Here is a 26,225-nt window from a genome sequence, read left to right as displayed (position 1 = left end):
CAACAGCCCTTAAAAGGGTCTTTTGTAGGGCATTGCCCTAAGTTAAACAGCTCTTTTACCTCTAAAAAATACTAAAACCCCCCACAATAAAAAAACTAACACTAAAAAAACTAAACTACCCATTGCCCCTAAAGGGGCATTTGTATGGGCATTGTCCTTAAAAGGGCATTCAGCTCTTACTGCCCTTAAAAGGGCAATCAGCTCATTTTCAAGTCCAAAAAAACCCTAATTTAAAAAAAAATAAAAAAAATATTAAAATAAAAAAGCCTAAGCACCCAAATAGGTACTCACTGTTCCTGAAGTCCGGCGGAGAAGGTCTTCTTCCAGACTGATCTATCATCTTCTATCTTCATCCAAAGTGAAGGTCCTCAGTGGCGGAGGTGTTCCTCGGCGGCATGGAGGCTCCACTTCATCCGATGTCCGTCGTAGACTGACGATTGAATGCAATGTACCACAATCAATTTGGGGTACCTTGCATTCCTATTGGCTGAAATTTTTAAATCAGCCAATAGGATTAGAGCTACTTAAATCCTACTGGCTGTTCAAATCAGCCAATAAGATTTCGGTAGCTTTCATCCTATTGGCCAATTTAAAAAATTCAGCCAATAGGAATGCAAGGTACCCCAATAAATATGGGGTACATAGCATTCAATCTTCAGTGTGCGACGGACGATCGCATGAAGAGGAGCTTCGGCGCCGCCGCTGAGGACCACCGCCGTTGAGGATCCAGGCATCGGGAACACAGCTCCGCACCGCGCTGCCTTCACTACGGATGAAGATAGAAGATGATGGAGCCGCCTGGAAGAAGACCTTCTCCGCTGGACTTCAGGAACAGTGAGTACCTATTTGTGGCTTAGATATAGGCTTTTTTATTTTAAATTTTGGGAAGTTTTTATTTTTAAGATTAGGGTTTTTTAGGGATTGAAAAAGAGCAGATTGCCATTTTAAGGGCAGTAAAAGAGCTGAAAGCCCTTTTAAGGGCAATACCCATACAAATGCCCCTTTAGGGGCAATGGGTAGTTTAGTTTTTTTAGTGTTAGTTTTTTTGTTTTTATTTTGGGGGGTTTGGTGGGTGGATGTTTTTTACTGTTGGGGTGGACTTAGTATTTTTTTTTAGAGGTAAAGGAGCTGTTTAACTAAGGACAATGCCCTACAAAAGGCCCTTTTAAGGGCTATTGGTACTTTAAATTAGGGGGTGTTTTAATTTTTTTTTTGGGGGGGGGGGCTTTTTTATTTTCATAGGGATTATGTATAAAAAAATATTTTTGATTATTTTGTTTATTTTTTTCTGTAATAGACTATTTTCTGTAATTTAATGTTGTTATTTTTTTTAATTTTAATTGTAATTTAGTAGTAATTGGGGTTAATTTAGGGGGTGTTAGGTTAGGGGGCTTAGTAATAAATTAGTTACCAAGATATATATATTTAAAAAACATAGAACATTTTCCGCTATTTGCAGAAAATTGGAATATGAAATATTTACAGTAAATACACAGTATACATATGTAACTCCACGGGAGTGAGCACAATGTTATCTATATGGCACACATGAACTAATGCCCTCTAGCTGAAAAAATGATGAAATGCTTTGAGATAAGAGGCGGCCTTCAAGGGTTTAGAAATTAGCATATAAGCCTACCTAGGTTTAGCTTTCAACTAAGAATTACCACCAAGAGAAGAAAGCAAATGTGATGATAAAAGTTCTTTAAAATTGCATGCCCTATTTAAATCATAATAATTTAATTTTGACTAGACTGTCCCTTTAAATATGAATATTGCAAGAATATGCTTTAACATGTTTTAATTTACTTGACTGCATAGAACTTTAAAAATATAGTTCTGTATATGTATACATAGGCATTTATGTATATATATGTCTGTAAATACATATATACACATAAAAATACATATGTACACATATATACACACACATATAACATGAGCCCCAGTTCGGAAAGAGTGGAATCCAATGAGTGCTGCTTGAACATGGCGGGATATAAGACATCACATCAGAGGTTTATAAGCAAATAAAACAAATCATGCGTGGTATTTACACCATGCCCTCACCTCAAAGTACACAGAGGTGTGTAAGATTATTTAAAAGGAGGCTATGTTAAATTTGTTAAATTATACAGGCACCCTACAACGATTTCATCCATGACTCCCTTTCACAGCATGAAAATGATTATCAATTGCTCTGTCTCACAGTGTACTTAACTAGAAACCATTCAAAGGAGGGCCACTAGAAGATAAAATGGTTAGAAGATAAAACTTACAAGGAAATTCTTTGTGATCTTAATACTAATAGCTCAGAGAAAAGAGTGTTACACCTGCATTGCCTCATCATCAGCACCACCCCATTAAATTGTAGGTGGTCATCCTCAGCTGCTGCGACCCACCGGGAGATCTTCTGGTATCCTGGTAGGCCAATCCTACCATACCAATACATTTTTGGATGAGTGTAAAAATAAGTGAAATTCTATGGCCAATCTATAACATTGTCAGATTTATTTGTCACCTCTTTTAAATCAGAATTTTGTGAGTATTTAATTCCTAGTCCTTTTTTTATGTGCTAATCTTAATTAAAAAACAAGTATAGAAGCATAGACTTTAGTGTTTTTAGAAGGTGAACTGATTTTAAATGTATAATAAAGTGTTTCATTGCAGAATTTAAAAAATAATTACACACTGTTTCTTACATATACACTATATAAAATTATATTAAAATACCACTCTTTTACCACATACACACACACACTAAAGCTAGATGTATTTTTTGAACATGCATTATCTGATGAAAAATATGGAACTGGTATTAATCATTAAAGGGTTAAAGGGACACTGAACCCAAAATTTTCATTTCATGATTCAGATAGAGCATGCGATTTTAAGCAACTTTCTAATTTACTCCTATTATCAATTTTTCTTTGTTCTCTTGCTATCTTTATATGAAAAAGAAGGCATCTAAGCTTTTTTCTTGGTTTAGGACTCTGGACAGCACTTTTTTTTATTGGTGGATGAATTTATCCACCAATCAGCAAGGACAACCTAGGTTGTTCACCAAAAATGGGCCGGCATCTAAACTTTCATTCTTGCATTTCAAATAATGATACCAAGAGAATAAAGAACATTTGATAATAGGAATAAATTAGAAGGTTGCTTAAAATGTCATGCTCTATCTGAATCATGAAATAAAAATTTTGGGTTCAGTGTCCCTTTAAGGATATGTCAAAATTCAAGCTCAAAAATGTAATTATTAGCTCTACTTAAAAAGGTTCATTCCTTCACATCTAAGTGAGAGTACTAATCCCTTCCACCAGCCCCATCCAGCTACAACTTACTTGTTACAACATGGCAGCTGCTGTGCAGAGTGTCAGGCTTGGCAGGTGTCGCTGAACGCTTCTGCCTGATGATATGTTTCCTTCCAGATATGGGCTCCTGGGAGTCGGTTGTGATGTTGGCTGGCTGGATCATCAGTTGTTCGTCCCCTATCTGAATGTATCCGGTCTAAACAGGAGATACAAGTGGGGCATACACTGAACTTACACCATATATATATATATATATAATAAGGAGTTATAAACAAATGTTTGTTATAGAAGGTTCTGCTCTCTAGTCTAGTCTTTTGTGTCCTTTTACTTAAAGGGACATGAAACCCAAAATTTTTCTTTCATGATTTAGGTAGAACATACAATTTTAAACAACTTTCCAGTTTACTTCTATTATTAAATTTGCTTCAGTCTCTTGATATGCTTATTTGAAGGAGCAGCAATGCACAACTGGTTTCTAACTGAACAAATTGGGTGAGCCAATGACAATCGGTATATATATGCAGCCACCAATAAGCAGCTAGAACCTAGGTTGTTTGCTGCTCCGGAGGTTTCCTAGATAAACCTTTCAGCAAAGGATAACAATAGATAGAAGCAAATTAAATAATAGAAGTAATTTGGAAAGTGGAATAAAATTGTATGTTCTGTCTAAACCATGAAAGAACAATTCTGGGTTTCATGTCTCTTTAAAATTAACAGTACTCAACATTGCAATGCTCATTTTAATACAGAAACACAAATACAGACTTTGTTCATCAAGTTACTTCTTTTGAGGAATCAAGGCTCAGTTGTGCATTTTTTCGTGGATAAAAAGGGGGGGGGAAAAGCATATAATTAAAAAAAGGTACAAAAAAATAAATCACCCATATCAAAAAACTGCAAAAAACAGCTGTTTCACTTTATACTGGAACTAAAGTAACAATATCGTTTACATACTTTCTCCTAAAGCTCATTGGATGGTAGATACTTTCTCTTAATACTCATTGGCTGAATTAGAGAATTCCACCGCTGTATTGGTGAAAAAGGACACACCTCTGCAAACCTCGCTAGAGAACGATGGTTTATTCAGGACAGGAACATGCATATAAAAGAAACAAAGTTATAAAATGCATTAAAAAAAAAGACAAATGCCTTCAATCCCTTCAGAATATCAAAAAAAATTTTTTTTAATAATTTACTATTTGTAAAAAGACAAACATGGAAAATAAAAAGCATGAAATCAGGAGATAAATGTAAATATAATATCCAATATGAATAATGTAATGATTTTACTTTGGAATAATTTGTCTGTAGATACTACATTAGTACTCAACTAGGTATCAGTATTGTATGCAATGTAACCCTTGTGTCTTAAAAAAATAATATTTGGTGTGAGGACAATAGAATCCAACAGGGAATAAGATATCACACTCACACACTCAGCTCTGTTGGAAGAACAGTTTCCTACAAATTCAGAACTATTATGATGTAAAGTGATCCTGGTGCCAATATGTACATGCAATAGCAAGTAGGAAATAAGAGGATAATATGGGTGCATTGCTTTTGTATCTGTCATCGCTCCCTTTGTTCTTGGATCACATAATAACAATACACAGGTCTAACCTGCATGGCAGGGAAGAGGTTACTGTATATTCCACACTGACCTGCAAACCACAGCACAGGGGGAGGATAACCTTAAACCTAAAGCTGAGGAGAGGCTTCCCTTCTCCACAGAACTCCTGCCAAAAACAACAGAAGGATTTCCCTGTATAAATACAACCCCTGGAGCAGAGAAGACCTACAGCAGAGACATATCTTTTGATGCTTCCAGTTTGGTTGACTTGGTTACAGGGTGTGAGGAAAGCTCAGAAAAATGACATCATGTGAAAAGGGACATGCCCCATTACAATACTTTACAATCCTCTACTTCTTAAATGGCATCTAAGCCCATTTCATCTTTATCAAATTAACTTTATTAATAGTTCAACTAGAACTCATAAGCAATAAAAATGGGGAAAACAGAGAGCTTAATTTAAAAATAAAATAATATATATATATATATATATATATATACTGTATATATGTCATTTTCATGCAATGTAAAACTCTCAAGGCTAACCCCTTGATACCACCTCAAGTGGCCAATTATCTCTTATAATGAGTATAGACAGCTCTTTGTAATGTTCTATTATACAAGCTATGTAAACAGCATAAGTAGTTGTAAATATACATGAAAACATACCAAGCTCCTGAATATGCAATTACAGAATGCACTTGAATGGACTTTTTCCAACTGCTGCTCAGTATATATGCTCTTAAGGAGAGAGAAAGAATCAGTTGCATACGCTGAGATTCAGTTGAGAAAAATAAAAGCTTCTGCAATTATCAGTTATAAAAACAAACTATATATAATAATGAGTAAAAATGTAATGCTAGCTTTGGATTTGTTAGATTCATGAAACAACTCTTGTGTTTACCATAACTATCTATCACCTCACTCACAAATTGCACCACATACTCATTTGAGTTTATTCACACATATCCTGGTTGTCACTGTTTTTAAAATAAAAATATGGCTAAATATTTTACAGGCGAAATTGTATGTCCTAGATATTTCACGATTTCTATAAAAGACAACCATAGTAAAATGGCAAGTGCTCTAAAGCAATAGCTGCCAAATTTATTTTACATGTTGGAGCTGGGAAAAATATTATGGAACCAGCCACATGCCCTTTAGAAGTCAGTCATTGGTCTTTTGTAAATAGCTTAGAGCCAGAAGTAAATTTATGTGAACCACTGTTCCTCAATATAATCCTCCAATAAAAAAGCCTACTTGTACATGAGGGTCATGGTAATTGTGAACACCAGAATGCGTATATTGCATCTTATCTACTACAGCCTATATTTATTTTCAGCAACTCATTCTATATCACCTAGAAGGCACTTATATAGACTAGTATGGATATACCTGCAGAAAGGTATCTGGAAAATAGTCTAATTAGTTAAGTTTAATTTCAAGGTTTGGAAAAACATATCCATCTTTTTAATGGGTCACTAACTTTATTTTAATTAATTTAGAATAACTTAAATATACTCCTATAAACTAACAATCTGTCCCAGGTCCAGAACTCAAATTTGCCTATATAGATCATTTCATAACCTCCTAACAACGTAACTGTCTCTCTTCATCATCTACCAAATACTTTGTTGTCCTCACAACAGGTGGTACAGGAAATCAGAAGCCATAACACCCACTGTAAAGCATATTAGCAAAGCGCACACCCATATTTCATCTTATGCTGTGAGGCTTGTACTGATGTTTCAGCAAAAACTGGTACAAGCCTCTTTTACAAACCCTAGATGGGCTGATAGAGTAAGCAGGAATGTGTGAGCCTACCCTGCTCTCCTTACATTACAACAAGCAGTAGCTTCTGATTTCCTATAACCTCCTCCTCCACTGTGTTCTAGAATAAAAAAAAGTAATTTGTTAGGACTGTAGAGGATTGAGAGATGGATAAGCAGTTAGGGAGTTATGAAATTATTGACATAGGCAGATTTGAGTTCTGGGAGCTATAGGCCGAAACTTACATAAGGGGGTTTTGCCATTTCTCTCGTTCAGAGAGGGATTGCCTGGTATTTCGGTGCTGGACTGTACTGTCAAGTCAGGATCAGACTGATATGCTACAGTAAAGTTCTTCTCTGTGAAAGGCACATATTGAGTAAAAAGAGGCTGCTTCTAGGGTGGAAACTAGCCATAGAACAAGCTATTATGCTATTGTTCGTTCCCAGGTTGAGCGCTTCTCTCTTTTTATTTATGCAAATTATGACTCTTAGGAAAGTCTCCCTAAGTGTGATGCCGGAATCCAGACGTGGACACGTTGCTCAGTGTGCCTAGAGGGATATGGCTGCACCTCACTGACGAGGCCCACACTAGGCCGAAACGTACGTCTGTTGTTTTGCCGTTTCTCTCGTTCAGAGAGGGATTGCCTGGTATTTCGGTGCTGGACTGTACTGTGAAGTCAGGATCAGACTGATATGCAACAGGAAAGCTCTGTGAAAGGCACATGTTGAGCAAAAAGAGGCTACTTCTAGGGTGTTAACTAGCCATAGAACAAGCTATTATTCTATTGTTTGTTCCCAGGTTACGCACTTCTCTCTTTTTATTTATAACAATAAAATATATCTGCTTCTTCTGCCTTATAAATTAGACAACATAGTCCTTTCTTTATGTGCTAGATGTTTGTACCTCCCATTTACCCCCCAATATCTATTTTTCCAACGTAAATATGCTCAAAATGCTGATGCTAAAAGAATGATATTGTTCATTTACTTTCAATTTGATTCTTGCAGGCTTGTCAAATTATAATGTATGCAGATTTATTTTAGTTTGTATAATGATGTAGTGTAATTTGTATGTTAAATTGTTGCTTTATATACATTATTTACTTTATTCACAACTGATATTTCACCAATGGCGATAGGAATAGGCAGAGTCTCATGTCTTTAAAAAGGTAAAGGGCTAAGTGCCCCATCAGATTCAAGCCGGATGAAGCCTTGTTACACAAAGGTGAAACGCGCGTAGCTGTTTATCTGCGGTGATATCAGCTGTTCACCGCTGATGGTACTTCACACCTCAATGTTGCAGTGGCTGATCATCTACACCGAAGGCATGTTATATACACTAAGTGCCTTCCATAAAATGCTATACTTACCTGAAAAACTACCGGAACGTGATCAGCATTCCTTCAAGTCCTATCAACTCCCACAATACCCTAAAACGGGTTGGCTTTGGATACCACCCTGACGGTCATGTGAGTATGGACTACAAGCTGGAACAATTACAGCACCATGTGACTCACAAAAGTATGCACTCAAGCCTAACTATTGGGATATTTGTTTATGGGAATTTGGATTACAATTGTTGATGGCAATATAATCTTACCTTTTGCACAATAAGGGATTGATTGAATCTCTCTGGATGATACACCTATTCAGGCTTACAATCATAAAACACATATGTTGCCAGTTTTGAAATGATACATTGAAACAAAGTGTGGAATAAGATTGGAAACAGCATTTTTCAATTGGAGTGTGTATATAGACTTCACTGCCATGAACTGTGAATCTGATTTTGTTGGACATTTTATTATCAAACTATCAGGTTATTATATCATGTTCTGCTGAATTGATCTTGATTGAGTCATTTAATTGAAGTAAAATACCTGTTGATGGATAAATAGTAGATATCAAGCTGACAAGGCTACCCCCAACCCCCTACTACCTGGCTCATGGAAGAGCAGATAGCTTACGCCTGACCCCTTTCCAGCTGGCCGGGCTCCTGGAACTACTGGCTGGCCAGGCTACCCCTGAAGCCCGCTGATCTTTACCCCAGGTCACTCCAGCGGCTCTTGGTCCAAGAACTCTGCTCTATTGGGGATTAGTACCCCCTAGGAAGGGAAAGAGGTGCAGCGATTGCTGGAAGGGAGCTCCCTTTGGAACTTGGGGTTTTGGACCCCCCTAAAACACCTACTCCCCCTGGCTTACCCGGTCACCACCCGCCAGCAAGCCATACTTCAGGCCACAACACTCGACCCTGTCCTCTGGGCTTCCCCCACCGACTTCGCCCAGTAGACATTGAGTGACTCGACATTGGCTCCCTACCGTGCCTGGGGAAAGACGGACCCGGGGGGGTTAGGAGGGGACCATTTTCAGTGGGACCGAGAGCTCCTATACAGGGTTACCAGATGTGGGAGGCAGGCAGATGCTAAAGCGACAGCTGGTGGTACCACAAAAGTATCGGTATGACCTGTTGCGCCTAGGGCACGACATTCCCCTGGCAGGATACCTAGGCATCACTAAAACCCCTCACCGACTGACTCAGACCATTTTCTGGCCAGGGATTACAGGGGAAGATAAGCAGTACTGTAGGACCTGTGGTTTGCCAGAGAGTAGGCAAGACAGGAGACCACTCCAAAGCCTCCCTGCACCCCCTTCCTATCATTGACAAACCCTTCAGCAGAGTAGATGTTGATATTGCTGGACACTTGCCCCATCCCAGTCCCTCAGGAAAAAAGTATATGGGGTAGACTATGCCACCCGATACATGGAGGCAATCCCCCTTGCCAATATCAAGCCGATACAGTAGCCGACGTGCTGCTCTGGATATTTGCCAGGGTTAACCCTAGTTTACTGCTGAGCTCACACAGCAGCTATGGAGGCTTTGCGGGATTAGACCCCTGCCAAGCTCTCCATACCACCCCCAGACTAACGGACTGTGCGAAAGGTTTAACGGTACCCTGAAGCAGTTGCTTAGGACAGTCTCGTCCTCTCACAAAACCTGGAAAAGATACCTGCTGCACCTCCTGTTTACAGAGAGGTGCCCCAGGAATCCACTGGATTCTCCCCCTTTGAGTTAGTGTATGGCCGGAGGGTGAGGGGCCCCTAGATTTACTTAGAGCCCACTGGGAAGGATCAGTTGAGGAGGAAGGACACTTTATCGTGGAGTATATCCTGGAGTTCAGAGACTGACTGAAGGACCTCGCCACTAGAGAACCTTCAGATCACCCAAGGTAGGCAGGAATGCTCAGAACCACACTTTAGACGTAGGGCAAAAGGTCCTGGCCCTGAAGCCTTTCAAGACAAACAAGCTACAGGCTTCCTGGCATGGGACCCTATAGAGTGGTAGAGCAACACTGTGACACAACCTACCTGGTAGCCAAATGTTCAGATAAACGGGTCTGCCGGACCTTTCATGTCCTGGTGGGCTCTGATCTATCCAGCCTGCCTTGCACTGCCACATAGTGCGCCGCTTTTGTGAGTATCATTCTGCAGAGTGATGTACTGATACCTGGACAACATTGCGGTTTACAGCGATACCTGGGAGAACCACCTGGTCCATCTGGGTACCGATTCAGACCGCATCAAGGCTGCAAGTCTGACACTTAAGCCAGACAAATGTATGGTAGGGCGCTCGGAGGTCCAGTACCTTGGGCACCGAATAGGCTGCAGGAAGCAGCTTCTGGAGCCGGCCAAAATTGAGGCAGTCGCGGACTGGCCAACCCCCAAAACCAAGACCCAAGTTTTGGCTTTCCTAGGGACCGCAGGGTACTACTGCAAATTTGTCTCCAACTATAGTGCCCTGGCCAAACCTTTGACTGACCTTACCAGAAAACAGTTACAACGACAAGTCCTGTGGTTCCCCCGAGTGTGAGGCCGCCTTCCAAAGCCTTAAGACAGCTCTAACTTCTGCCCCTAACCTGGCCGCTCCTAACCCATCCAAGTGTTTTCTGGCTCAACAGAGTTTCTGGGGACAATGGACGACTGTTGCAGTGGAGCCTAGCCTTGCAGCCCTTCAACTTCACCATTCAGTACCAGCTGGGAAGGAGCAATGGAAATACTGATGGACTCTACCGGCAAACTGAATTGGAGTAACTCACCGGACAGCCTCAGGCTGACCCATGTGTGGATCTAGCTGGGTCTGCCTGACTTTTCAGGGGGGTGCACTGTCACTGATACCAGGCTGCCAAGGATACCCCCACCCCCCCTACTACCTGGCTCACTGCTTATTATATCGGACCTATTTCCAGTTGGCCAGGCTACTAGAACTACTGGCCGGCCAGGCTACCCCGGACGCCCACTGACCTTTCCCCCAGGTTGCTCCAGCGGCCCTTTATCCAAGAGCTCTGCCCTAGTGGGGGCAAGAGGTGGGGTGATTGCCGGAAGAGAGCTCCCTTTGGAACTTGGGGTTTCTGACCCCTACAACCCCTACTCCCCCAGGCTTCCCTGGTGTACCTTTGATCAGCAGCCCCCAGCGATGAATCATGAGAGGTGGAATTAGAACAAGGGATGAAAATGATATTCAATTTATCAGATAGATCTTTTTCAAAAGATAAATTGACTTTGCTCATAAAAGATTTAAACTTGAAAAATTGTATGTTCTAGGGGTTCCGGGGGAGAAGCAAAAGAGCAAGGTCACGTGAACGCTTTCTCTCTGACTTCCAGCATGAGCCGTTGGCAGAGAATTCTCGTGCCTAGAACCCTAGACCTTGGGTGACTAGCTGAGCATTCAACATACTGCTACCGGTGCTCCATCAGTGCTATTACATCGCACTGAGCTCCATGCTGCAGCAACCTTGAAGGACTGTCATGGCTTTATTCTCTTACTCTGCCCTACGTGCATCCTAGTCCGGCAAAAGGGTTCTTAACAACATCCCTAGACATTCTTCTTCCTCCTCCCATGGGTACTGCGTGAGAGGGGTAAATCATTTGCCCACCAGATTGGGAGCCTGCCCTACACTCAAGAAAAGGCACAGGAATTATTATCTACATCCTTACACCTACCTCTGTCTATTGGGAACGCTACTGCCTGCACTTTGGAATCCAGCGGCCCTTTGCGGCTAAGGCAGTCTGTTGCTCCTCCCCTCCCATGGGTGCTGCGTGTGGGGAGGACTGCACTGACTCCCTGCATCTTCAACGATCTCCGATCAGCTGAATAATTGAACGGCAGTAGAAGTACCATCGGGGTGCAGGTCTTGCCCACTCTCTTCAAGTTTCCCTCCTCCCACCGGTGTTGCATGGGGGGGGTTTGCTTTCCTCAGCTGAAGGCTCAGGAGAGGCTGCTTTGGTCAAGGTTCAGGTGTGGCTTGGCTGAGATTGGACCCTCTGACATGTGTTGTGCCCTGTGAGCTCGAGCTGTGCTTCATACCTAAAATTAGTAAAGGAAGCTGGCGCTGATATACCTGGTCTAGCTCTAGAGTTTCTTGTACATCAGGCCACTTTTTTTGTCATATCGATTCCTGGAACTCAGCGTCATCCTGGTATAGCAGCTGCTATAATTTGGTAGCAGGGAAGTAGGTCTGGAAGATCTACCTGCAGGTAGCAAGCAAGTAAAGTAGCAGGAACATTGACTTTTTTTTTTTCCTTTTGCTCTCCCTCTCTTTTTGTTATTGCCTGTTGTATAATGTTTTCTCCAGCTAAATGTACTAACTGCTATGCCTTCCAAAGAATGTATATTTAACTTTACATTTTATTCTGAAGAAACAAAACCTATATGTGCTAGGTGTTAAACTGAATCATTTGTATTTTTTTATATGTGGGAGATCTGAGGCCTGTCTTCTGCCTTTTACACGGGGGGACCCCTCTTTCTTTTTTTTCTTTTTTTGAAGTCATAGACTCCTAACCTTGTGAATCAAGTTAGTTCCCTAGTAAATCTATAGAATTAATAAAGGAGAACTGCCCCTCAGCAGTGGACCTAAAAGTGGTCTTTACATTAGCTCCCCTAAGGTCCTTCCAGGGAGAGAGGCATCTCGGCAAGGATCTAACTCTTGATCCCCTAATCAATTGGCTGTTCCCTATATCCATATAAATGGAAAGGGATTCGGCTGAGTGGCCTATAAGGATTACCTTTTGCAAGGTTGTGTTACAGCGAGCACTGAACTCCTCTGCTCTTGACTTCAGAATATAGGGATTAAATGTGGGTAGGGTCATCATGGGAAGTGGTAAGCCTGGCTCTGCCTCTTGCTTCGTGGTGGATTTTGTACCCACTCAGTGGGGTCATCCTTCGGTATCCAACATTCTGGGTAAACTGATATTATCCTTTTGTCAGGTCTCCATAACTGACTTAATAACTTGACACGCACTTCACCTCCACCCCACCCCTCCTTTCCCCCCTTTTTTTTTCCCTTTCTCTTCTTCACTAACCTTTTCTATAGGCACAATCCCTCATGATTTTACACGCTGGTGGTTAACCTTCTTCTTAAGGGTTTTTTTTTTTTTTTTCCCCCCAACGGGGTCTTCCTTATTGGCATCACCTTCTTGGTTCATTTTCACTTAGCGCACAAGATTTTGAATCCTTTTTTTTTTCACTTGCACATGGATAAATTTTTTAACAGCCAATCTAAAACCTCACCTTCCGTTATGGCGGTCCAAGAGATAGAAAAAATAAGACTACCTTGGAGACCTCTGCAGAGGCTCATTCAGTTGCTACTAATTATGTGCCCTTAAGTAAGCCGCTTGATAATCAATCACTAGTATCAAGCATTTCTGAAGCCCTGTCTCCTAAATTTGACACCCTTATGAATGAAATTAATCAAGATATATCACTTCAAAGGAACAAATTCAGAGCAGAGCAAAGGATATCGGATCTTGAGGACCTTACTGTAGGTCAAAATATTAAGTTGGAAGCCTCCCTTTCTTATCTTTCAAAAATTCAAGATAAATTAGAAGACCTAGAAAACCGGTCCAGGAGGAATAATATTAGAGTAATCGTGGTACCAGAGGAGAAGCAGTTTGAGGACCTTAATACATTTTTAACCATCACTTTACCACAGCTTTTACAAATCCCGCAGTCTCAGCCACAAATTATGCTGGAGAGGAAACATAGGTTAGGGTGGCCCTCAACTGGTAAAGAAACCACTAGACCCAGTGGCGGCTCGGGGGATATTCAAATGGGGGTTCACGGACGAATTATGTAAAATAGTATATATATATATATATATATATATATATATATATATATATATATATATATATATATATATATATATATATATATATATATATATATATAAAAAAGTATATATATATATATATATATATATATATATATATATATATATATATATATATACACATACATACACACTGTATATTCAATATATATATATATATATATATATATATATATATATATATATATATACACATACATACACACTGTATATTATATATATATATATATCACAAAATGTATCACACCAAAAATGTATTAAATACCTATGTGGTAAAATATCTGCCTAGTTTTTTTCACAATTCACACACACATAATATATATACATAATATATATACATATACATATACATTACACACACACATGTTGACATATAGCTGGGCTAAAATGATAGTCATATGTGGTTATAGGTGATATTAGGTGGACTGAAAAACTATAGAATGATCTGAAATTTAACCTGGGCATATGGTTTTTTAATAAAAAGGAGCCATATTTTTTTTTGTTTCCTCATATTTTATTTTATGCCAGAATAATAATACATTTTTTAATAAAAAGTTTTAAACAGTTTTAAAAATAATAATAAAAATACACACATTCTGGACAGATTTTTTTTGTTTGATAGATTTGACCAGCAATTGTATTCACAGTTAATGCAACTGTATTTTTTTTTTTAATCTGGATCCAAAATGTTTTTTTTTTGTTTGTTTTTAAATACCTAACCTATCTTTAAGTAAAAATTCCCCACTTGCAGGGGTTAAGAAGGAATTAAACCATGATGCAAAAAAAAAAAGTTAACATTTCCTAAAAAGGGCAGTTCAGTCAATGATTTACTACAGTTATTAGGCAGCACACTTATCTGACCTTTGATCTCACAGCATCACATTCTATAGCAGGGGAAGCTTGAAGGGACTGAAGACACCGGACTGCCTAATTACTAAGGGTTTAGATTCTACAAGGCAAGCATATGAAATAAAATAAACAAAAGAGGGGAAGCATCAGGAGCCCATCATCTTTAATAAACATAAGACTCACACAGCACTGAACTGAATTCAGCATCTGCTGCACTTATAGTGAACAAAGATGCCACGATCATCCAAGACAAGTATTGATTTATTTGCAGATCATCTGATAAACTTTGCTCCAGTTTTTTAGGCAGTCCGCAGTTTGAAAGAAGCCGTAGTTAAGTACTTCAATGAATGGCATCTCATTATCTGAATAACCCTCCCCGGACTCTGGATAACTCTGTCTTCAACAGCACAAAGACTTAACTCACAATTTACTGCTCAAGTGCTTCAGCAGTAAATTGTGAGGTAAGTCTTCACTATAGGCAAGGCGGGAGAATTTTATTACACTAACACAGCTCTCAGACTCTAAGTGCAGCCTGGTTACTTACCTTGTCACTGCTCCATCTCTGTGTGTTGCCGACCCGCTCTGCGCCTCATACATGATGACTCACAATGGGGGGACACTAGATACTCATGCAGCTTGTGCTTATTATCCCCAGATCACCCACTGGCTACTGGATGTGCACTGAGCAGCACTCCTGTAACTTGTTTCCTGTTCCTGGCTTGTGCATCGCAGCCAGCAAAAAGTAATCTTTTAAAACAGTGCTCCCCCTGCTGCCCGCCCAAAGCAATGGCCCAACCGCACACTGAAAATTGTGCGATTAAGCAAGGTATAGGCTCTGTTATGGGCGGAGCAGCAGGCACATAGTAAAACTGTGCAGAGGGATATAGCAGCCTATACCTCCTCTACCGCACGTGCGGTAGAGGAGATATAGAGGTGTTTAAAAGGGATTTTTTTTTTTATGAAACAGGACAGTCTAGACTGGAACATTTTTTGGCTGAATAAATATAATTTTTCCAATAGGGAGGCTATTGGAGAAATTATATTTATTCAGCCAAAAAATGTATTTTCTTTCCTTTCCTTCCTTTTCCCCTTGGGGGCTCACGTGCGGGAGTGCTCATATGGAAGAGCCTCCACTGACTAGACCTAGGCCAATCATCACCAAAAAATTAATCTTCCAAGACAAAGTTATGCTATTACAATTTTTCCGAAAAAAAACAACCCATTTATCTAGGAAGTACAAAAATTATATTGTTTCAAGATTTTTTGGTTGAGACAGCTGCAAAGAGGAGGAGGTTAGCCCCACTATGCACCTCCGTGCCACCCTTATCTATCCTGCCAGGCTGAAGATCTGGGTTGATAACAAGATACATTTTTTTGACTCTTCGGCAGAAGCAGAAAACGTTTTGGCTGAGACAGGCTCTCTAGCTTTTTAGAGGAGATAGCTTGGCAAATAAGAATTGTTTGTTTTCTCTCCTCTCTTTATATTATATATTTATTTATTTTTATGTATTATTTTTCTTATTTTTTTTCCTTAAATGCTAATGTAATTAAGATAGTCCTTCAAAGACTGGGTTTAAGGGCCCTGGGGCCAAGTGGGTGAACCTTTGGGAAGGGTTATAATTTGGGCGAGAGGGGAAGGGGGGGTTGGCCGGTTGTGGGGGCAGCCCCTCTTTTTTTTTTTCTTCTCCCCCTCTTTTTTCTCTTTTTATTTTTTATATATAAATGACGAATATGGTAGGTAGATTTAAGTTGGTTTTATGGAATATTGGAGGCATTACATCTCCTATTAAGCGAAAGTTAATATCTCATCTGAGGAAACTAAATACAAGCATTGCTTTCCTACAAGAAACACACTTAAAAACAGAGGAAGTGCTAAAACCTAAGTGCGCATGGGTTAAGGAAGTGGTTGCCTCTCCTAGTGTAGAAAGGAAAGGAAGAGTTGCAATATTGCTAGGGAAAAAGATAAACTATGAAGTTTTACACATTAATGCGGACACAGAGGGGAGATTCCTAATGATTAAAATTAAACTGGCCAAAACTCTTTACACTCTCTGCAATGTTTATGCGCCAAATAGATTCAACTCTGTGTTCTGGGAAACGCTACAAGCTAAAATAATTTCATATGCTGAGGGCTATTTAATACTAGGGGGGACTTTAATATGGCTCCGCAATACCCATTAGATAGACATAGACAGAATTCTTCCTCTCCTAAGACCAAAAGAAATAATTTAGAATTTAAAATGTTCAACAGGATTTATTGGAATCTCAGGGTTAGGGATATATGGAGAGCTCAAAATCCTGATAGTGAATTTACTTGTCTCTCCATGGCACATAAGACTCTTTCTAGGATTGACCTATTTCTCTTAGATGAAAGACTCGCTAAACAAAGAGTATTATCAGGAATTATGCCTATGTGGATCTCTGATCACGCCTCTATATTTCTTGATTTTCAGCTTGGGGACTTATCTTTCAATACTCAGCGATTTTATTTTCCTATATACTTAAAATCAGACTATAAATTTAAAAATTGGCTTAATCTTAAATAAGAGGACTATGCTCACCTTAACCGGGAACATTTAAATCAACCGGCGGTTTTCTGGGAAGCCGCCAAAGTGGTTCTTAGGGGGGGAAATCCTAGCCTATAGTATTTACAGAACTAAGAAATATAAAAAGAGAGAAAATGAAGTGTTGAAGTCAGTATCTAACTCATATAATTGTTATCTATTACATAGAACACCAGAAAACTGGGCACGATACACACAAGCTAAGAAGGAAAGGGATACCTTCCTTATCCATAGAACCACACAGAAAGAATTAAAATTTCAGGCCAAGCTATACAGATACGGCAACAAAAAAGGGAAATCTTCTTGCAAACCTTGTCAAAAGGGGCAAAGGTTCATCCCTGATTGACACGATTCAAAGTGGAGAAAAATTGGTCTCAACAGCGGAAGATGTCTTAAGTCTTTACAGAATACTATCAAGTATAGAGAAGTACAGAATAGTATCAACTATACTCCTTTAAGAACTCAAATGCTCGTGAAGTCCTGGACCCCGATGCCTTTCCTAATGAATTTTATAAGATTTTGTCCTCACGGCTTGTCCCACACTTAACTAGGCTTTTCAATGACATGTACATTCAGGGCAATAGGATTTCTCCCAATTTCGCAGCCTCTTATACCTCCCTTATATTAAAGCAGGGGAAGGATCCTGAACGAAAAGAGTCTTATAGACCGATAGCCTTATTGAATACAGACTACAAAATACTTACCTCTATTTTAGCGCAAAGATTACAATTGCTTCTTCCTAGTATTATTCATAAGGACCAAGCAGTATTTTTGTCTAAGAGGAATTCTTCAGCAAAAATAAGAGAAGTCTTTGTCACTATAGATTATTTCAAAACATTAGAGAAACTGGGTTGCGGGGGAGAGGAGGGCACCCCTGACTTAGCAATTATTGTGATAGACTCAGAAAAGGCATTCGATTCAGTTCATTTTGATCATTTGTTATTTTCTCTCTTTCGCTTTGGCTTCAGAGATAAGTTCCCTAAATTTATTGATAATCTATGCAGCAGGGCTTTTACGAAGTTAATAGTAAATGGTATGACCTCTGCAGATATTGGGCTAAAGAGGGGAACAAGACAGGAGTGCCCTCTTTCTCCCCTCTTGTTTGACGTAGCCATTGCCCCCTTGGCCATTCTAATAAGACAGCAGCTGGAAGGTATTAAGATTGGTAAAAAAGATTTTTAAATAGCTCTTCACGCTGACGATATTCTGATTTATATTACGAATACTAGAAAAAATGTACCTAAGCTTCTCTAAATTATTGAACAATTTGGATCGCTCTCGTGGTATAAGGTAAATACCTCAAAGTCCGAGCTTATGTGGATTAAGCAAACTAAAGACTCACTTAAGAATTTACCCTTCAGGGAAGTATCTCATTCATTTAAATACTTAGGTATGTCAATATCTCCCAACCCTGACACATGGCACACAGTCTGAAAATCCTTTCAGTATTAAATAAAGTCAGAGATAATCTGGCAAATTGGAAAAATCGTCCTTTATCTATCTCTGGTCGCATTGCCCTCTAGGATGATTCTTCTCCCCAATATACTTTATGTCCTCCAAAATATTCCACTGATGTTGAAGGGAAAAGATATTAGGTTATTCAATACTGTATTAAGAGGTTTCATTTGACAGCATAAAAAAACCTAGAATTTCATTAGCTAAACTTTCACTTCCTAGGAATTACGGGGACATGGCTTTACCAGACCTTCGAATCTATAATTATGTTTTTCTTGCACGCATAGTAACTGACTGGATATATTCTAGAGATTATTTTACAAATAATGACTTAGATCTAATTTACCCATTTCTTCCCACAGCATTAATTTAGTTCTTTACCTCGGGAGGTGAAAAAATGTAGGTCCATTGCTAACCTGATGCAGGCCTGGTGGCGAGTATGTAAACTCTTGGCGGAGGAAGGTAGGGTTTCTAATTATATGCCATTAATGGGAAATCCCTAATTCTCAGCAGGGTTATGGTCGGCACTCTTCCTGAGGTGGCACAATTTGGGCCTAGATAATATCTCCCTTCTTTTAAACAAGGAGAGGAAGTGCGTTAAAACGTTTGGATCTCTTAGAAGAGAATTTAATCTCCATCAAAAAGACTTCTTCGCTTATTTACAAGTGAGACATTTTGCATTTAAATTAACGAGCGACTTTGACTGGAATTGGTCCCTTGGGAACTTAGAAAATTGGCTGCTATTAGTAAAGAATGGTTGCATATCGGTTTCTACAGTATACCAAAGTCTTAGCTCCCTCAACAGCCCTCTTAACCTGGAAAAACATAATTTATGCTTACCTGATAAATTCCTTTCTTCTGTTGTGTGATCAGTCCACGGGTCATCATTACTTCTGGGATATTATCTGCTCCCCTACAGGAAGTGCAAGAGGATTCACCCAGCAGAGTTGCTATATAGCTCCTCCCCTCTACGTCACCTCCAGTCATTCGACCAAAGACCAACGAGAAAGGAGAAGCCAAGGGTGTAGTGGTGACTGAATTATAATTTAAAAAATATTTACCTGCCTTAAAAAACAGGGCGGGCCGTGGACTGATCACACAACAGAAGAAAGGAATTTATCAGGTAAGCATAAATTATGTTTTCTTCTGTTATGTGTGATCAGTCCACGGGTCATCATTACTTCTGGGATACCAATACCAAAGCAAAAGTACACGGATGACGGGAGGGATAGGCAGGCTCATTATACAGAAGGAACCACTGCCTGAAGAACCTTTCTCCCAAAAATAGCCTCCGAAGAAGCAAAAGTGTCAAATTTGTAAAATTTGGAAAAAATATGAAGCGAAGACCAAGTTGCAGCCTTGCAAATCTGTTCAACAGAGGCCTCATTCTTAAAGGCCCAAGTGGAAGCCACAGCTCTAGTGGAATGAGCTGTAATTCTTTCAGGAGGCTGCTGTCCAGCAGTCTCATAGGCTAAACGTATTATGCTACGAAGCCAAAAAGAGAGAGAGGTAGCAGAAGCTTTTTGACCTCTCCTCTGTCCAGAATAAACGACAAACAGGGAAGAAGTTTGGCGAAAATCTTTAGTTGCCTGCAAGTAGAACTTGAGGGCACGAACTACATCCAGATTGTGTAGAAGACGTTCCTTCTTTGAAGAAGGATTTGGACACAAGGATGGAACAACAATCTCTTGATTGATATTCCTGTTAGAGACAACCTTAGGTAAGAACCCAGGTTTAGTACGCAGAACTACCTTGTCTGAGTGAAAGATCAGATAAGGAGAATCACAATGTAGGGCTGATAACTCAGAGACTCTTCGAGCCGAGGAAATAGCCATTAAAAATAGAACTTTCCAAGATAACAATTTTATATCAATGGAATGAAGGGGTTCAAACGGAACACCCTGTAAAACGTTAAGAACTAAGTTTAAACTCCATGGCGGAGCAACAGTTTTAAACACAGGCTTGATCCTAACTAAAGCCTGACAAAAGGCCTGGATGTCTGAATTTTCTGACAGACGCCTGTGTAACAAGATGGACAGAGCTGAGATCTGTCCCTTTAATGAGCTAGCCGATAAACCCTTTTCTAAACCTTCTTGTAGAAAAGACAATATCCTAGGAATCCTAACCTTACTCCAGGAGTAATCTTTGGATTCACACCAGTATAGGTATTTACGCCATATTTTATGGTAAATCTTTCTGGTAACAGGCTTCCTAGCCTGTATCAGGGTATCAATAACCGACTCAGAAAAACCACGTTTTGATAAAATCAAGCGTTCAATTTCCAAGCAGTCAGCTTCAGAGAAGTTAGACTTTGATGTTTGAATGGACCCTGAATCAGAAGGTCCTGTCTTAGAGGTAGAGACCAAGGCGGACAGGATGACATGTCCACTAGATCTGCATACCAAGTCCTGCGCGGCCATGCAGGCGCTATGAGAATCACTGATGCTCTCTCCTGTTTGATTTTGGCAATCAATCGAGGAAGCAGCGGGAAGGGTGGAAACACATAAGCCATCCTGAAGTTCCAAGGTGCTGTCAAAGCATCTATCAGAACCGCTCCCGGATCCCTGGATCTGGATCCGTAGCGAGGAAGTTTGGCGTTCTGGCGAGACGCCATGAGATCTATCTCTGGTTTGCCCCAACGTCGAAGTATTTGGGCAAAGACCTCCGGATGAAGTTCCCACTCCCCCGGATGAAGAGTCTGGCGACTCAAGAAATCCGCCTCCCAGTTCTCCACTCCCGGGATGTGGATTGCTGACAGGTGGCAAGAGTGAGACTCTGCCCAGCGAATTATCTTTGATACTTCTATCATTGCTAGGGAGCTTCTTGTCCCTCCCTGATGGTTGATGTAAGCTACAGTCGTGATGTTGTCCGACTGAAACCTGATGAACCCCCGAGTCTTTAACTGGGGCCAAGCTAGAAGGGCATTGAGAACTGCTCTCAATTCCAGAATGTTTATTGGCAGGAGACTTTCCTCCTGACTCCATTGTCCCTGAGCTTTCAGAGAATTCCAGACAGCGCCCCAACCTAGAAGGCTGGCGTCTGTTGTTACGATTGTCCAGTCCGGCCTGCTGAACGGCATCCCCCTGGACAGATGTGGCCGAGAAAGCCACCATAGAAGAGAGTTTCTGGTCTCTTGATCCAGATTCAGAGTAGGGGACAAATCTGAGGAATCCCCATTCCACTGACTCAGCATGCACAATTGCAGCGGTCTGAGATGTAGGCGTGCAAAGGGTACTATGTCCATTGCTGCTACCATTAAGCCGATCACCTCCATGCATTGAGCTACTGACGGGAGTTGAATGGAATGAAGGACACTGCATGCATTTAGAAGCTTTGTTAATCTGTCTTCTGTCAGATAAATCTTCATTTCTACAGAATCTATAAGAGTCCCCAAAAATGGAACTCTTGTGAGAGGCAAGAGAGAACTCTTCTTTTCGTTCACTTTCCATCCATGCGACCTTAGAAATGCCAGAACTAACTCTGTATGAGACTTGGCAGTTTGAAAGCTTGAAGCTTGTATCAGAATGTCGTCTAGGTACGGAGCTACCGAAATTCCTCGCGGTCTCAGAACCGCTAGAAGGGCACCCAGAACCTTTGTGAAGATTCTTGGAGCCGTAGCCAATCCGAATGGAAGGGCTACAAACTGGTAATGCCTGTCTAAGAAGGCAAACCTTAGATACCGGTAATGATCTTTGTGAATCGGTATGTGAAGGTAAGCATCCTTTAAATCCACTGTGGTCATGTACTGACCCTTTTGGATCATGGGTAAGATTGTCCGAATAGTTTCCATTTTGAACGATGGAACTCTTAGGAATTTGTTTAGGATCTTTAAATCCAAGATTGGCCTGAAAGTTCCCTCTTTTTTGGGAACCACAAACAGGTTTGAGTAAAACCCTTGTCCTTGTTCCGACCGCGGAACCGGATGGATCACTCCCATTAATAATAGATCTTGTACACAGCGTAGAAACGCGTCTTTCTTTATTTGGTTTGTTGACAACCTTGACAGATGAAATCTCCCTCTTGGGGGAGATAATTTGAAGTCTAGAAGGTATCCCTGAGATATGATCTCTAGCGCCCAGGGATCCTGGACATCTCTTGTCCAAGCCTGGGCGAAGAGAGAGAGTCTGCCCCCCACTAGATCCGGTCCCGGATCGGGGGCCCTCGGTTCATGCTGTCTTAGGGGCAGCAGCAGGTTTTCTGGCCTGCTTGCCCTTATTCCAGGACTGGTTAGGTTTCCAGCCTTGTCTGTAACGAGCAACAGCTCCTTCCTGTTTTGGTGCAGTGGAAGTTGATGCTGCACCTGCTTTGAAATTCCGAAAGGGACGAAAATTAGACTGTCTAGCCTTAGCTTTGGCTTTGTCTTGAGGTAGAGCGTGGCCCTTACCTCCTGTAATGTCAGCGATAATTTCTTTCAAACCGGGCCCAAATAAAGTTTGCCCCTTGAAAGGTATATTAAGTAATTTGGACTTAGAAGTTACATCAGCCGACCAGGATTTTAGCCACAGCGCCCTCCGTGCCTGAATGGCGAATCCTGAATTCTTAGCCGTAAGTTTCGTTAAATGTACTACGGCCTCCGAAATGAATGAATTAGCTAGTTTAAGGACTCTAAGCCTGTCCGTAATGTCGTCCAGCGTAGCGGAACTAAGGTTCTCTTCCAGAGACTCAATCCAAAATGCTGCCGCAGCCGTAATCGGCGCGATGCATGCAAGGGGTTGCAATATAAAACCTTGTTGAACAAACATTTTCTTAAGGTAACCCTCTAATTTTTTATCCATAGGATCTGAAAAAGCACAGCTATCCTCCACCGGGATAGTGGTGCGCTTAGCTAAAGTAGAAACTGCTCCCTCCACCTTAGGGACCGTTTGCCATAAGTCCCGTGTGGTGGCGTCTATTGGAAACATCTTTCTAAATATTGGAGGGGGTGAGAACGGCACACCGGGTCTATCCCACTCCTTAGTAACAATTTCAGTTAATCTCTTAGGTATAGGAAAAACGTCAGTACTCGCCGGTACCGCAAAGTATTTATCCAACCTACACATTTTCTCTGGTATTGCAACAGTGTTACAATCGTTAAGAGCCGCTAAGACCTCCCCTAGTAATACACGGAGGTTTTCCAATTTAAATTTAAAATTTGAAATATCTGAATCCAATCTGCTTGGATCAGAACCGTCACCTACAGAATGAAGCTCTCCGTCCTCATGCTCTGCAAGCTGTGACGCAGTATCAGACATGGCCCTAGAATTATCAGCGCACTCTGTTCTCACCCCAGAGTGATCACGCTTGCCTCTTAGTTCTGGTAACTTAGCCAAAACTTCAGTCATAACAGTAGCCATATCTTGTAATGTTATCTGTAATGGCTGCCCAGATGTACTAGGCGCCATAATATCACGCACCTCCCGGGCGGGAGACGCAGGTACTGACACGTGAGGCGAGTTAGACGGCATAACTCTCCCCTCGCTGTTTGGTGAAATTTGTTCAATTTGTACAGATTGGCTTTTATTTAAAGTAGCATCAATACAGTTAGTACATAAATTTCTATTGGGCTCCACCTTGGCATTGGAACAAATGACACAGGTATCTTCCTCTGAATCAGACATGTTTAACACACTAGCAATAAACATGCAACTTGGTTACAATCTTATTTAACAAAAAACGTACTGTGCCTCAAAGAAGCACTAAACGATTAAATGACAGTTGAAATAATGAACTGAAAAACAGTTATAGCATCACTACATAAGTCTCACAGCTCTGCTGAGAGAATCTACCTCCCTTCAAAGAAGTTTGAAGACCCCTGAGTTCTGTTAGAGATGAACCGGATCATGCAGAAAATACAAGAGTAACTGACTGTAAATTTTTGATGCGTAGCAAAGAGCGCCAAAAACTGCCCCTCCCCCTCACACACAGCAGTGAGAGAGAAACGAAACTGTCATAATCAAAACAAGCAAACTGCCAAGTGGAAAAATAATGCCCAAATATTTATTCACTCAGTACCTCAGAAATGCAAACGATTCTACATTCCAGCAAAAACGTTTAACATGAATTAAATACCTATTAAAAGGTTTAATGTACTTTTACAGAGTAATTCCGGTGAAATACCATCCCCAGAATACTGAAGTGTAGAGTATACATACATGTCATTATAACGGTATGGCAGGATTTTCTCATCAATTCCATTCAGAAAATAAAAACTGCTACATACCTCAATGCAGATTCAACTGCCCGCTGTCCCCTGATCTGAAGCTTTTACCTCCCTCAGATGGCCGAGAAAAAGCAATATGATCTTAACTACTCCGGTTAAAATCATAAGAAAAAACTCTGGTAGATTCTTCTTCAAAGTCTGCCAGAGAAGTAATAACACGCTCCGGTGCTATTGTAAAATAACAAACTTTTGATTGAAGTTATAAAAACTAAGTATAATCACCATAGTCCTCTCACACCTCCTATCTAGTCTTTGGGTGCAAGAGAATGACTGGAGGTGACGTAGAGGGGAGGAGCTATATAGCAACTCTGCTGGGTGAATCCTCTTGCACTTCCTGTAGGGGAGCAGATAATATCCCAGAAGTAATGATGACCCGTGGACTGATCACATAACAGAAGAAATATATCTTCTAAATGGGTTGTGATTCCACAAAGTAATGTCAATCCTGCCCTCATTCAATATTCCATCTCTGAAGCCACGTGAATTACTCTATCTTCCTCATGGAGAGAATCACATATTAAATTACTGTCCATGACATATTATATGCCAGACAAAGGCTCTAGGTATGGAAATCCTAATTTCAATAAATGTCCCAAGTGTTCGTTTCCTTGAGCAAATCTTGCGCATATCATTTGGGATTGTCCAAAGATAAGATCCCTCTGGTGGAAATTAGAGTACTGGCTTAATAGTACATTGGGAATCTCTCCTCTGGTCTTATTACGACATATAGTGTTTCTTCAGACTGACATGAAACAAGTACAGATCAATAGTAAACTAATCAATCTGTCCATACTTGCAACCAGATACCTACTAAATGGAAGGAAAAAGCATTACCTAGCATACCGGAGATTAAGACTTGCCTAAAGAAACAATGTATCTTAGAACAGACCGATACAAATCTTTATAAGGAGGAGGATGTAAGGAATTTTTTTCTGAAATGGTCAGCATTTATTAAAACCTTCCCCCTCACAGAAAGGGATCATTTAATTTACCCATTTAAGAACTCAGACCCCCCCTTAAAAAAGTTTTTTTTCCCCCCTCCTTCCCCTTCTCGCCTACTTAAACAGATATATTTTCAGGTTCAAAAATTGTCAAAAATGGTGGATCTATACCTATATAATTAGAATTGTAAATAATTCATAATCCTAAAAGGTCATGTATGTCGAATTTTATTAGGTTTATAGGTCTAACTGGCTTGTAAACTTGAATATGTTTTTGTACAAACTTTATACGGCCTTGCACGGTGTGGACCTTGTATTTTGATTATTTTGTTAGACATAAATAAAAATAAAAAAAGAAGGTTTAAACACCCACCAGTCCCCCCAATTATTTTGATCTGTAT

The 26,225-nt window shown here is 40.4% G+C and overlaps 1 protein-coding gene across 1 annotated transcript in view; it reads right to left on the bottom strand.

Annotated features, from left to right (window-relative positions):
* The window catches only part of ADAMTS17 (ADAM metallopeptidase with thrombospondin type 1 motif 17), a 611,877-nt gene that overhangs the window by 529,811 nt on the left and 55,841 nt on the right, over nt 1-26,225 (bottom strand). The window contains exon 3 of the mRNA XM_053717604.1: nt 3,342-3,507. Coding sequence (XP_053573579.1) covers nt 3,342-3,507 — 166 coding nt within the window. The remainder of the gene's footprint in view (nt 1-3,341; nt 3,508-26,225) is intronic.

Source organism: Bombina bombina, chromosome 6 (genome assembly GCF_027579735.1).
Source record: "Bombina bombina isolate aBomBom1 chromosome 6, aBomBom1.pri, whole genome shotgun sequence".
Taxonomy (NCBI): Eukaryota; Metazoa; Chordata; class Amphibia; order Anura; family Bombinatoridae; genus Bombina; species Bombina bombina.
Note: the sequence above shows the minus strand (reverse complement) of the source record. Positions and strands in the feature narration are given on the sequence as shown.